The following is a 14,176-nucleotide window of genomic DNA, read 5'->3' on the forward strand; positions in this document are numbered from 1 at the left end:
AAAAAAAAAAAAATAGATATGACTAATAATCAAAAGGGTGTTGAGCAAGTGTTCTTATTGTGATGTCCAAGCTTCTTGCACCTCCCACACTTCATTGGTCTTGATTCTTCCCCATTAGACTTAATCCTCTTAACCCTTGGCCTGCCATCTCTTTACCATACCATGCATTGTAATAGGAAATATCCATACCATAATTCTTTTTTAAATCATCAACTATCTGAATTAGTTTAATGTGTGGATTGGACCGAATTTGCTCAACCATTATGGAACACACAATCTTTCAGGTCATCATCCCAATTTTACGTTCTCGATTGCCACCGGTGCATGTGTGCTAATTATTTAATGTCCGGATAACAAAATGGCCATTAGCATTGCATATAGATGCATGAACACGCCACGGACAACCTTCGATATCTTTCTTAATGCAAGAAGCTGTTATCCCTTTATGCTCATTTGCGACATACTCAAATTCAAAACCCATCACAACAGCATACTTGCATGGTTTAAGCCTGAACTCATCCGCTCCACCCTCATAATCCTGACCAACATGACTAATGTAGCTTTTCCAAGAATGCGATAAATACATCTTAGCATTAGGTATTTTAAATTTCCCCAAAAACTCATTCCTATCAGTGTGCATTATACCTTCAGCCAAAAATGGTTCTGTAATACGAATATCTTGACTAGCATTGCCAATTTCATTTGATTCTTTTAAGCTCACCAATATATCAACAAAATATGTGTTCTCCTTCGTTACAGGCATGTGCAATACACGCACATCCATGTCACATTCCAAAGGACAACATGCACATCCATTCATAGCATAATGTAAGGTTAAATGAATCAACTACCAAATCATTGAACCTTGAGCTAACCTAGTTGCACAATTCAGAAAATGAAGTGTGCTAAAAAATGGGAATAGAAGCAGTTATATCATTATGGGTACATCTCCCAACAATGGCTCCTTCCATGAAGTCCTACATAAAAACATAAATTGGAAAAATGAGCTATACACGAGATTACCAATGCAAAATGTAAAATTATATCAATCAATACTGAAAAACTAAATGGACCAGGGAATTCCTATTTAGCAAAGTAGCAGAGAAGAAAGCAAAAAACAACCTATTCTACAACAACTTATTTATATCAAAGAAGATATATTAGTTTATTAGTTGCTTAATTTTTGTCTCGTTTATTTTTTTTTTAAATTGGTGTAAACCATGACTTTCATAAGCCTTACACACCCAAGCAAAATGCACACAGCACCAATACTTATTGGGGTATTTCATCGAACATGTGTAGAGCAACTTTCAAATCTTCAAAAACTCAACCCAACTTCTTCAATGTGCATCTTCCAGATTATATCTTATCAATATAAATGAGCATTAATAAGAGAAAGAATAAAAATGAGGAAAATGAATTAGTGGTAGGACGACAAGTCTTAAACCAAATCATCTACACAAGCACCGCTCCATTAAAACTCAACATATCAATTGTACATGGCACCTAAAAAGAATGCATCTGAATAGTTATCTGAAACCCACAACAAAATAACCAATTCTAATCCCTTTTCAAACCCAGATTAAAATCGACAAAACTACAAAAAGCATTAACTTTATGATAATTAACTGAAACCCCATTAAGCACATTTATGTCTAAAGAACAATATATCACAATCACTATAAATGAGGTATAAGTATTTATCACAACGTACCACAGATAGCAAGGTAGACGTTGTAGAGAATCTCGATAAAACCTTCTAAACGTACCAGTCTCAAGCCTCCGAAAATAGGGAATAAGTCTAATTATCCCACATGATATCAATATAAAATAGTGAAAACAACCACTAATTGAAGTGGATAAGTCCATTCAAAATTCAAAATTGAGGATCACAGAATTCAAACGTGGGAGAAGAACCATACGGCTCAAATGTGGAGAAGAAACCATACAACTCCTACAAAATAGGCCACGTACAAAAATATATCAACCTAAATGGATATATATGCGATAGGAGCATATTTATGCTACTTAGTTATGTTGTTTCCTTGCATTTAGTTAGCTAATTACTACTTATTATAGTGTTTTAAGCTATTTTCGTGTGTTTGTAGGTCCTAATGACAAAGTTGGTAAGAAAAGGCAATTTTGAGCCTTTTAGAGCAGTTTTGGGTATGGAATGGATAGTTTGCATATGGAGCATGGTGGATGGACGAATTTGGAGTCAGAAGAGGCTAGGAACATGCAACAAATCTGGAGAAACAAGTTTAAGACAAAGAAGATAAGGAAAGAGCAAGAAAGATGGAACATTATCCAAACAACCTTACCTTATCCTTTTCCTACATTGGTGCCGCACCCCTTAGCCCTTGTTCTTCTAGAAATCTACCATAATTCCCTTTCTAGAAGACCCTATCTATTCCTAAATACATGCCGCACCCTTTATCCCTTCTAGAAGTCCTAATTTCTACCACAAAACACATTGTTTCTAGAACCCCTACAAAGGTGGCGCCTCTCCCTCTTCTAGAAGCCCTAAAATCTGCAATCCTTTTCCCTTCAGATTTTGATGCACCCTAGTCCTTCTCCCACTTGATTTCTACCAAACCCTAGACCTAATGTTGATTTCCTAGGGTTTGCCATGCACTATATATATTTTTTTTTAAGTTGTGCCACATCTCACCAACCTACACACACAGCCATTCATCCTTCCATTCATTGATTCATTCATTCACACCACACCACATACCATATATTCATAAAAACACCTTTGCCGCAACTTTTGGGAGAAGGAGTTTGCCGTGGCTTCCATTGGAGAAGGAGACCTTGTGCCGCAAGCCATCTGCATCCATTGGAGACATTCAGAGTTCTTTCTTCCCTCGTTTCATTCCCATGTTTATTTTAATTTGCTTTTCAATTGTTATGAACATGTGTGACTAAGTTTTTCTTAGTTAGAGGTGAATTCAAAGCCATGGACATATGTTTTATATGAATTGATTTCCTCCAGTTTTTGTTTTTTGAATTGTGAATGCAATTTACTTAACTGATTTATTGAGAACTTGTTCTTGTTTGTTGATTAAGGATGCATACTTAGTTTACATGCATGAATTTGATGCTAGAATATAAGGGAATTTCACCTAATCGTTATGAACTTATATTCGCAAGTAGTAAAAGTCACTATTCATGATTGTGTTAAGTAAATTCTAGGCAAGAATATCATGTAGTTCATAGTTACGAATGCCTTGTCAATGCTTATAATTTTCAAAAAGCTTAATGATCTTTGATTGTATCTCTATTATGATGTTCATGTAGGGAACTTGATAAGAATAATTTGGTTGTCGATGCGTATTCCATCCAATTCAATGAAACTAGGAAAATCTGAAAATATATTTGTGCTTCTCACAATTAATTTGGGGCATTGTCATTCATGGTTTTAAGGGATAATAACTGGAAATCAATTTGTGTTGCATATGTGCATGTGTGGAGAAGGACCCTCTAACTAGCCTTTACCTATTCAATTCAACCAATTTAGTGTTTAATCTGTTTAGTTTTGCAATCTACCTAGTTTAGTTAAATTCGTCAAAATCAATCCCCTTTAATGTTTAGTGTTTCAACTTAGTTAGAATCTGTTTAAGTTTAGTTCTATTAGTGTTTTGAGTCAAGTTAAGGTCACAATTCGTCCAAATAACCCATTAGTTCTTAATTGTGTTACTTTTGTCTTAATTCGTGAGAATCTGCCATATTGAGTCTTTTTAGTTCAATTTTCGTCCAAATTACTTTCTAGGACCTGTTTTGAGTCAATTTAATGAGTTTATTTAGCTTGTTTTGAGTCATTAGATTCTAGTTTTCTGTTTTTAAGCCTATTTTTATGTTTTTGAGTCAGTTTTGAGTAGATTAGCATCCTAAGTTAATCCCCGGTCTACAACGATTCCTACTTGCATATATACTACAATTGTCAACAATATGGTTTAATTTGTGTATCAAGTTAATTTTCACATCAATATGGAATTTAATAATTAACATTTTAAATTAAAAAAAAACACAATAATGACATGTAATCTAAATAAATATAAAAACGCTGACATGGCTATTGTTTAGGCGTCCTAATCAAATTTCAAAATTGAACCAATGTTTGATCTAAAGACTGTTAGAAAATTGCATGGGATTCTAATTTTCCCTTCATAATTCATCAACAGCATTTTGAACCAATGCAAAGTTATCGCTGAGTTTAAGAGGTAGGAAGGAAGTACAAAAATGTGGGCATAATGAATTTCTCATGATACTTTTAACGTGTGCTTCATAAATAGGGTAAATTATATTTTGCACCTTCAAGTTTGTATTCAATTGCAACCTCATACAATATCTTCAAAATATTTCAATCTCATACATTTATATATTCTTTCATTTCAAATTCATACGTTCATTAGAAAATTTGTTAAATTAACCGTTAATTGATGATGTAGTAACAATAAATTTCACATTTATGTTAACGTGGCCGCCAAACTTATGCCACATGGCTAAACAACTAATAACAAAAACTAATTTTTCTACAAATATTTTTAAAAATTATAATTTAGTTAGGATATTAAAATAATTAATTAAGGAAAGTAAAAAAAACCTAAAACCATATACTCCCCACGGGCAAGGCTTGCAACCACACCCTGCCCCATCACAAACTCGAACTACAGGGCATCGACGGAGACCATGTTCTGATATCGAAAACTCCCTGACGAGCTTCGACTTGTCGACGATGCAGACAAATTTCTTACAAGCACCCTCCACCATCTTCTCCTTCAAGAGGGACCACCTCAGCCTTTGAACAAATTGAAGTGGGGATCGACCTCATCAGAGTCGTCGATCGCGAGATCAAGACCAGTGTGCGAATCAAATAATGATAGATGAAACACAGGGTCGAGTAAATATGAAGTTTAACCTTTGGCTGAAAGTGTTGGGATCTAAAAGTCTTTGCCTAAATAGGTTAAAGGAAAAGTATAAAGTGTTGGAGAACAATTTAGAAATAAATAAAAATAACAGAAATAAGAACTTGAAATTCTAATACTTTATTAACCAAAAATACTTGTTATACATAATGAAATACAGAAATAAATGCAGGAATTAAAATAGTGCTAACTTGACTAACCACAAGTAGAGGCTAGCACAAAAGCTATGTCATTCGAACAGTATTTTTGTCCCACTCTTGTGCTTGTGGTTCTACAACGTCTGCTCGACCAGGATACAACTATCTAATTCCACAACCCATACTGGATTATAGAATTCTAGCGAATTGTTTTATGTGTTTACTCTCCGGAAATTTAGTGCAGAAGAGGAGGAAGAAAAGATGATTTTTTTTTTTTGAAAACTGAGATTACAAATATATAAGTTGTTTCATACTCTTTCAAATACATGTTGAACGTATTTGAAAATACACAACTCTTTCTAAAATCTATGCCTCTTAATCAAAACGTTTTTTAATTAATATGTTAATTAAAAAACTTAATCCAAAATTAATAATTTTAACTTACAAGGCCCAAGGCCCTTGTCTTGATTAATTAATATTAATTGTATTAGGCTATATTTTACAAACCTAATCCACACAACCATAAGGCCCAAGCCTTCAATCCATTTCCAAATGGTCCAAATCCTAACTACTAATGTAGAAGACAAAACATATATAAAGGTCCTTGGGAAGCCTATGTTCCCCGATGTGGAACAAGGAGCCTCAAAACTCCAACATGAAGAGCAAGTTCAGTGGGAATGAGGGTCTAAATGACAGGGTAAGGATTGGAGATCAAAAAGTACCAAAGAATTAACACTTTTGTTATCTTGGATCTATCTTACAAAAGAACAGAGAATTGGATGAAGATTTTAACCATAGAATACAAGTTGGATGGATGATATGGAAGAATGCATCAGGTGTGTTGTGCAACCTTGGTATGCCAATAAAGCTAAAGGAAAAAATTTATAGAACATTAAGGCCAACAATGCTCCATGTCACGAAATGATGGGCTGTCAAGCATCACCACGTGCAAAAAATTGAGTGTAACGGAGATAGAGTGCTCCATTGAAAATGTGTGGGCACACGAGAAAGGCTAAGATTAAGAACGAGGACATCAGAGGTAAAGTAGAGTGATCACAATTGAAGTTAAGGGAGAAAATCGGTTAAGGTGGTTTGGACATGTAAACCAAAGACCTACATATGATTCGGTTTGAAAATGCAATTATGAAATAGGTGCTCAGGCCAAAAGGGGTAGAGAAAGACTTCGAAAGAGACTTTAAGAAAAGACATGGAGTACTTCGAGCTACCAAAAAAACTTAATGCAAAACTGAACGCAATGACGTTCTAGGATTCATACAGCCAATCCCACTTAGTGGGATAAGACTTTGTTGGTGTTTATAATTCTGCATTGACATTAAATCCAAATGTGATTTTTGAGTTCATTGATTTGCTAGAATCATTTTCCAGCACGAAGATTAAGCTGATAATTAAAATTTTGAACTAGTTAATCTGATTTTAGTTAATTAGTATTTGCTTAATTTCTTGTTCACATATTTGAATTTTCTTAATCAGTTGTTCGGATAAGCCAACTAAATTAAATTGTTCACATATTTGAATTTTCTTAATCAGTTGTTCGGATAAGCCAACTAAATTAAATTTTTTATAAACATTTATAGACAAAATAGTTTTGTAATTAGTTGTTTGGTTTTGTGGCACAAGTTTGACTGCTATGTCAACACAAATATGGAACTAACTATTACCACATAATCACTTAACGATTAACTTAACAAATTTTTGAGATGGATGTATGACATTGAAATGAAATAATAAGTAAATCTATGAGATTACAATGTTTTAATGATGTTGTATAAAGTTGAAATTGAACACAAACCTATGGATGCAAAATGTAATCTTTTTAAGAAATCGAATGGATTCGGTCTTATACATATGCAAGGAAGGTAATCAAAAAAGAAAGAAGATGGGTAAATATTTTGTTTGGTCATGTGGCATAAGTTGGTAGCCACGTTAACACAAATGTGGAATCTAGTGTTACCACGTCATCATTCAACATCTAACTTAACAAATTTTCTAACAGTTGTATGAAATTGAAATGAAATAATTACTAAAATGTACGAGATTGATATATTTTGAAAATGTCATATAAGATTGTATTTGGGAGGGATCAAATGTAATTTAGCCCCATAAATAATACTAGATTTTTAAGAACCTTTTCTTTTTCTCTTGGTCGCAATTTTTGGTAACCCTAAGTACAAATTAGAGATGACCTCACATCATAGTGACGGAAAAGATTTTGACTGTTATATTGCATAAAATACTAGTCAAAACTAGCATTTTTTCTAATATATTGCATATGACATGAGATAAAAATAATAAATAACTAGCATTTTTTTTTCTATTATACTGCATACAACATGAAGCATCCACGATCACCTACCACTAAAGCTAAGGAAGACCTATATACTATGCTATTGTCTGTTGATTTTCATAATTCATGCACTTTACCTAAGAAAAGTCCTCTAAATGTTTGTTTTGATATAAAAGTATATTTATACTAAGAAGTGAGGGAGGGAGGAATTGGTTTGAAGATAAACACTTTTATATCATCCAAAGTGCTTTAACTAAAATTTTTGACATAAAAGATTAAAAGTGTTTCTGAGTTACAAAAAACTCTTCAAGTTCTTCTTCCATGAAGCACTTGATATAAGCTTCTTTCAAGAAATACCTACTATAAGTTTTTTTTTAAGAAACACTTCAAGTGCTTTTTCAGAAAATTACTTGTATTTTTATTAAAAATATAATATTAATTATAAGCGCTTCTGAACAGAAATGTTTTTCATAAAAGCATTTCTAAAACAGATAGAAAAAGAAGTTTGTAGAATTAGATTTAACCTATATATTTGGCATGACGACTAGCTGAATGATTCATATAATGTTATTAACCAATAAGGATAAACAATTCATTGGTATTTCTCTTTACTTATAAGTGAGATGTCTTAGATTCAACTCTCGCCAAAGGCGAATTTGAACCACATTATTATTAACCCATTGTGAGGCTAAGCTCACCCTCCTTCCTCTTAATATAGATAATATCGTTTTTTCAAAAAAAAAAAAATATATATATATATATATATATATATATATTACGGAAGAATTGGTAACACCAATTGTTTGTTTGATTGTCACCCGAACACAATTAAACTAGTGCCACACCTAAACCCAAAGCTTGAAGAACTTAGGCATGCTAATTGCTAACTCATTTGGTGAGACATTGTTAATTAATAAAACTCAAATATAAATATACCTCTGCTGCCACTTTATAGTCAAACCAATTCTTCAAGCCAGAGACTTCTTTGAAGATTTAATTTTGCAACCCTCATTGGATCGTTCCCAAGTCCCAACCTACAGAAATGGCTCCACCTGTGGCACAAACCATCACCGACCCTTCAAGCGTCACTGATTTTGTTATAAGCAAAAGTCATGGAGTAAGGGGTCTTTCAGAAATGGGACTAAAAGCCCTCCCCAAGCAATATATCCAACCCCTTGAAGAAAGAATTACTACTATGAATGTTGTGGCCACAACAAACCCTGGAGAGTACATTCCCATCATCGACATGTCGAACTCTGACGACCCAAAAGTTGCAGAAGCAATTTGCAATGCAGCGGAGAAGTGGGGGTTCTTTCAACTAGTGAATCATGGGGTGCCAATCGAAGTGCTTGAGAATGTGAAGGAAGCAACTCATCGCTTCTTCGAGTTGCCAGCCGAGAAGAAGACTAAGTATTCGGTTGAGCATTCGGCCTCAAAAAATGTCCGGTTTGGAACGAGCTTTAGTCCTCATGCAGAGAAGGCTTTGGAGTGGAAAGATTGGCTTAGTCTATTCTATGTGTCTGAGGATGAGGCCTCTGCATTCTGGCCTCCTGCATGCAAGTAAGCACTACTAGTATCTACTCTTTACACCACAACATTAAATCAAAACTATTTGTATATATACATACATACATACATACATATATATATATGTTGACCATACTTTCTCTAGTATGATCAATGAATTATTGTAATACATATAATTATATTAGTTCAGTCGAGAATCATTAGTGTACGTATGATAGTCGTATTATGTCATTGTGATGGCAGATCAGTCTGCTCATATTAAGTCATTTGTTAGATCTTTTTCATTTCCAAATACCCATCATGAAATGGTTATACCTGACATGCTAGCATGCATGATAAGGAGAAAGGACGATTTCACTTAAATCTCTCCTATGTATTATTCTCTTTTAACACCTTTATTATGTACTTACAAATGTAATTATCGTATGATCTAATATATGCATACATGTTTGTAGGGCTGAAGTGCTGGAATACATGAAGAAGACCGACATTCTTACAAAACAAATCCTAGAAATGCTAATGAAAAGACTAAACGTGAAGGAACTGGACCAAGAAAAGGAACATCTTCTAATGGGATCCAAGCGGATTAACCTTAACTGCTACCCGGTGTGTCCAAACCCTGAGCTCACGGTTGGAGTCGGCCGTCACTCTGATGTCTCAACACTCACAATCCTCCTCCAAGACCACATCGGTGGACTTTACATCCGCGGAACCGATAAGAAGAGCTGGGTTCATGTTCCGCCAGTGAAGGGGTCGTTGGTGATCAACATAGGCGATGCACTGCAAATAATGAGCAACGGACGATACAAGAGCATCGAGCATCGAGTCGCAGCCAATGGATGTAAGAACAGAATTTCGGTTCCCATTTTTGTCAACCCAAGGCCATCGGATTTGATCGCTCCGCTGCCGGAAGTTCTTGCAAGTGGGGAGAAAGCAGTGTATAAACAAGTTCTCTACTCTGACTATGTCAAACATTTCTTCCGCAAGGCTCATGATGGGAAGGGTACAATTGACTTTGCCAAAGCATGAAGTTGTTACCATGCATTGTGGAATGTTCTGTTGGGTGAATAAGTTTAGCGATCAAGGTCTTGCTAAAGAATAAAACAATTTGTTGACTACGCGTGACATTCGTGGAACTTATCTTCGTAAAAGATGTTGGGTGAATAAGTTTAGCGATCAAAGTCTTATTAAAGAATAAAACTATGTGTTAAGTATGTGTGACATTCGTGGAACTTATCTTTGTAAGAGATGTGATCAACGATGCAATATCTTTATTAAATTTGTTATTTAAGTAAATGTGATAAATTTGTAAGTCTCATTTTCTGATCATGTCAAGCACTTCCAAACGTGATATAAATAGGTTGCATACGTTTTAATTCCCTGAACAAACTCATATTATATGTATAAAACCTGAGCTCAGTATACAGAAAGAAAAAGAAACACCACACATGCTATAATTACACCTCAATATCTCTCCGCAACATCATGTGGGGAAGTTAAAACGCATGGCAACATGTGATAAGTTCGAAATGCCACAGTAACGTCTCAGGATGTATAGGTATAGTCATTCTCCTCTTCGTTCGCATCACATCTTTTAGTTGAGTTGGAATCGTAAATTCCCAACCACCAAAGCACCAACAACAAACAACAAGGTAAAAAGGTAACAAGAAAGAAGAAGATAAATATATCACAACTTCCAAGTTGTCTACTATCTTTCAAGCAGTGTCCAGTACATGGAAATCACTCATTTAGCAGAAAATCCAGAACCCAATTCCCAACCTAGAAAAACCCAAATCGAATTCTAATTCAAGGAACTCATACTCTTCAATTTTTGTCAATGCGATATATAGATTTCTGTCTAATTCATCTGAACTTCCTAACAGGCTAACTACGTTGGTCACATCTAACAAGAATAAACACTTATCAAACTGACTTTCCAAGTCCAGTCCAGGATCGGCCGCCATTATAATTGTATTGAAACATATGATGATAGAAAGCTGCAATCATTTTAAATATGCATGCCATATCAGTGACTAATATGACTGTTTGCATACACAAATCATGGGCAGTAGCAGTAGGAATGAAGACACAATGCAGTAGCCATACAGTACATTAACATTTTTAACACCATTGCTATTGTTTTTCTTGAACAACACCATCTCATACTCAATTATGTATATACGAATATAAAATAATTAACATGTAGAAGAGTGCTTTATAACTTTTGAATACAATGCAGAAGCTTCAAAATATGTTGCATACTGGGAGGTTAATATTAGTGGTCATGTAAGTTGCTTAACTTGCTTTCATCTAAATTGGATAGAAAAGCATTTTCCAACGTAAATAAAAACATTGATGTGGGATAAGTTACAATGTAACAACAACAAAAGTTGAACCTGCAACTAGTCCTCTTTTCTCACTGACCTTAAAATCTAGGTGCTTCATCACGATCGCTAAGGTCCTGAAGATTATACTTATAAATGATGTGCCCTACAACCAAGTTGGTTCGTATGAAGCATACGCTAAAGTGAGGAACAAGAAGAGACACTCATAAGGATATACCCAATATATCTTAAACAACACAATAAGCTCAGAAGGATGATTGTAGCCTAGACACTTCTTAGACAGACCTACCATAAAAGGATGTATGAACTGATAAGACAGACCAGCTCAATTGTGAAATAAGAAGGGATATGAAGCAAGGAAAACCTCCGTCCATTTTTTTCCATTTCATCTGTTACCGCAATACTAACCATAATAGCTATACCACATTTTCTTCGAGAACGCAGAAAATAACAAGTGAAGACTTGTGAAAGTTTGATATCCTCCAATCCAGAAGGGAAAAGGAACATTGAACAGGGAGAACTTCTGTATTACTACTAAGCTGTCAACTTGTAATGACATTGGTATAATATAGATGATATCGAGCCCCTGAAAAATGGAGCGATAACCAACATTCTAAGAATCTAAGTTCAATAACTCACTGAAACATTTTGAAGTCTCAAGCAGCGCAGCATATAACTGTTCATTAACATTCATTCACAACAAGCATTTTTCAAAGTTTAAACAAAGCATAAACCGATAAAAGAGAGTCAATCTAGGATTTATGATAAGGTTAATTTCGGTCCCCAAATTCATTAAGCCCCATCTGTTCTTCCACAAAACTAACCAGAGTCAGAAAGAAGTAGACAGGCATGTACTCTCAGCGACTAGCACAGATGCACTATACCGAAAGCAAAGAGATGTAGCAGAACCTCTGCTTTACTTTTCATTTTTACAAGATAAAAGTCGGTTAAATTTACCAAAATAAACTACTCATCTAATTTTCAGATTTGATATGAAATCACCTGGTTCATTGAGTCATCATCCAGTCTCCTTTCAACTGTGAAAACCCTTCCACTAGCTACCTCAACCATTCAGAAAGCTTCCGTCAACGACCCCGAAAAGCAATGCATTCCTTTCATATGGGACCATCCCCAATTCCAACAAAGATATCATCTTCTCCTTCAAAAAACTCCAGCCCTCCCGTTCCACCACTCCCACTACCCCCCTCTCCCTCAGCAACTCCATTTCCCTCTTCAACCTCCATGTCCTCACATTTCACTCTCTCAACATCCTCCAACTCAATCCTCCTACTCCTCATCCCATTCCCCATTATCTTCTTCGTATTCCTCGCCACGGACTTTGATTTCGTGCTCTTTATCCGCCCAGCCGGAATCTTCACCCTCTTCACCGGCGTCTTCCCTTCAGCTCCATGACTCCCACTCCTCACCACTTCCTCATGCATTCCCTCAAAACCCACATTACCATCACCGAAATCGTCCTCATCGGAATCATCATCGGATATCACCACCACATTCTCGTCTTTCTTGTCAACTACCTCCGACTCCATCTTCGAATTCGGGTCCATATACACCATTTGAAAGTAGCCAAAACAGAAATTGTACTGCTCCTTTCCCTCCACTATCACATCCCCTGACGGCGGCTTTATCGCCACGCCATGGAAACCTTTCCTGCAATTCTGGCACCTCAAGCAACAATCTGCATACACCTTCTCGTACTCAAACATATAATAGCAGTACGGACACAGAGTCCAGAATGTCTTTCCCCCATTATACCCTCGGCCATTTTTCCCATTACCCACAATTTCTTCCCTCTCCTCTCTCTGTTTTCCGCTTTCTTTCCCTTCCTCAGACCCGTTTTCGAAATGGGTTTTCTTCTCCGGGTCCGATAGTACGGACCAGGCTTTCTTGATGAGCCACAGAGCCTCCTGAGAGAAAGCGAACCGGTTCTTGCCGGGTTTCAAGAGCAAGAGGGTCCTGAGTTTCTCGAACTGGGTCCGGATGAGAGTCGGGTTTGCGGGTCCGGGTCGGGGTATCTGAAGAACGGAGTACCAATCAGGTGGGTTTTGGCGGTTGGCGGCGAGCAGAATGTCGGCGACGGCAAGGATTTGGTCGGAGGCGGAGTTGTAGGGGTCGGATTCTCGAGCTTGAAGAGCGAGCTTGCGGCAAGTAGAGAAATCTCGGCGGCTGAGGCAATGGGCAGAGCGGTTGAGAAGTGTTTGGGCCTTGGACGACCCGCTGCCGCTGCTGCATTTTGCATGTTCCATTATTTGTTGTTTTGTTTCTCTGATTTTTCAGGGATTTTGTGCGGGGAGAGAAGCGGAGTGGAGTGAGGGGGATATTCAGAGGGGGAGAGAGGGAATCCCGTTTTAAAGAGGAGGATTTTGATGGACACAAAAGGGCATGACGTTTTGAGGGGATTTGCGGGTTTTGAGCTGGAATTTTTGAGGGTATTTTCGTCATTTAGAGGAGTAATGCGTTGCATTGCAGGTGGCACACAGGGAGAGAGACGTGGCTGTTGCTTGGGGCACAAACTTCTCGTGCATTTTGGTGCAGTTGGTGCGGTCTGCGCTCAATCAGAAAATCAGATGGTGCGGAGACACAGGGTTTCAAAATTTTCAATGGTATTGACTGTATCGTCTGACCCCAGTCAGAGTGAGTCCAAGGTAATTAGCTAAAATTCTGACGATTAGTTGTTGAAATGATCGAAATTAAATATCAACAACATATCGAGTATATATCTTTACGAATATAGCAATACATATAAATGACAAAACGATGGCATAATGATATATTAAAAACGGATCATTTAACAGTTGTATGCTGCTCTAAAATGATAGGACAAAGCCTAAATCCATATGTCGAACATTTTAACTGTGAAATCTTAATTTTCGTGTGTTTATACAAAATATCTAAGTCTAAAACGTCAGAAACATC

General features: G+C 36.3%; 2 protein-coding genes across 2 annotated transcripts; one reads left to right on the forward strand and one right to left on the reverse strand.

Moving 5' to 3' along the window:
• The first annotated feature begins 8,412 nt into the window (after positions 1-8,412).
• Positions 8,413-9,981, forward strand: LOC103937496 (feruloyl CoA ortho-hydroxylase F6H1-3-like). Its single transcript, XM_009347445.2, has 2 exons — positions 8,413-8,930; positions 9,353-9,981. Exons 1-2 carry the CDS (start codon positions 8,413-8,415, stop codon positions 9,924-9,926), a joined length of 1,092 nt encoding a protein of 363 aa, XP_009345720.2. The 3' UTR covers positions 9,927-9,981.
• A 2,019-nt stretch (positions 9,982-12,000) lies between these two features.
• Positions 12,001-13,557, reverse strand: LOC103937484. Its single transcript, XM_009347434.3, has one exon. It carries the CDS (start codon positions 13,504-13,506, stop codon positions 12,358-12,360), a length of 1,149 nt encoding a protein of 382 aa, XP_009345709.1. The 5' UTR covers positions 13,507-13,557; the 3' UTR covers positions 12,001-12,357.
• Between the last annotated feature and the right edge of the window lie 619 nt (positions 13,558-14,176).

Source organism: the organism of the source record quoted next, unplaced genomic scaffold (genome assembly GCF_019419815.1).
Source record: "Pyrus x bretschneideri cultivar Hongxiangsu unplaced genomic scaffold, Pyrus_bretschneideri_v1 Contig18, whole genome shotgun sequence".
In the NCBI taxonomy this organism is placed as follows: Eukaryota; Viridiplantae; Streptophyta; class Magnoliopsida; order Rosales; family Rosaceae; genus Pyrus; species Pyrus x bretschneideri.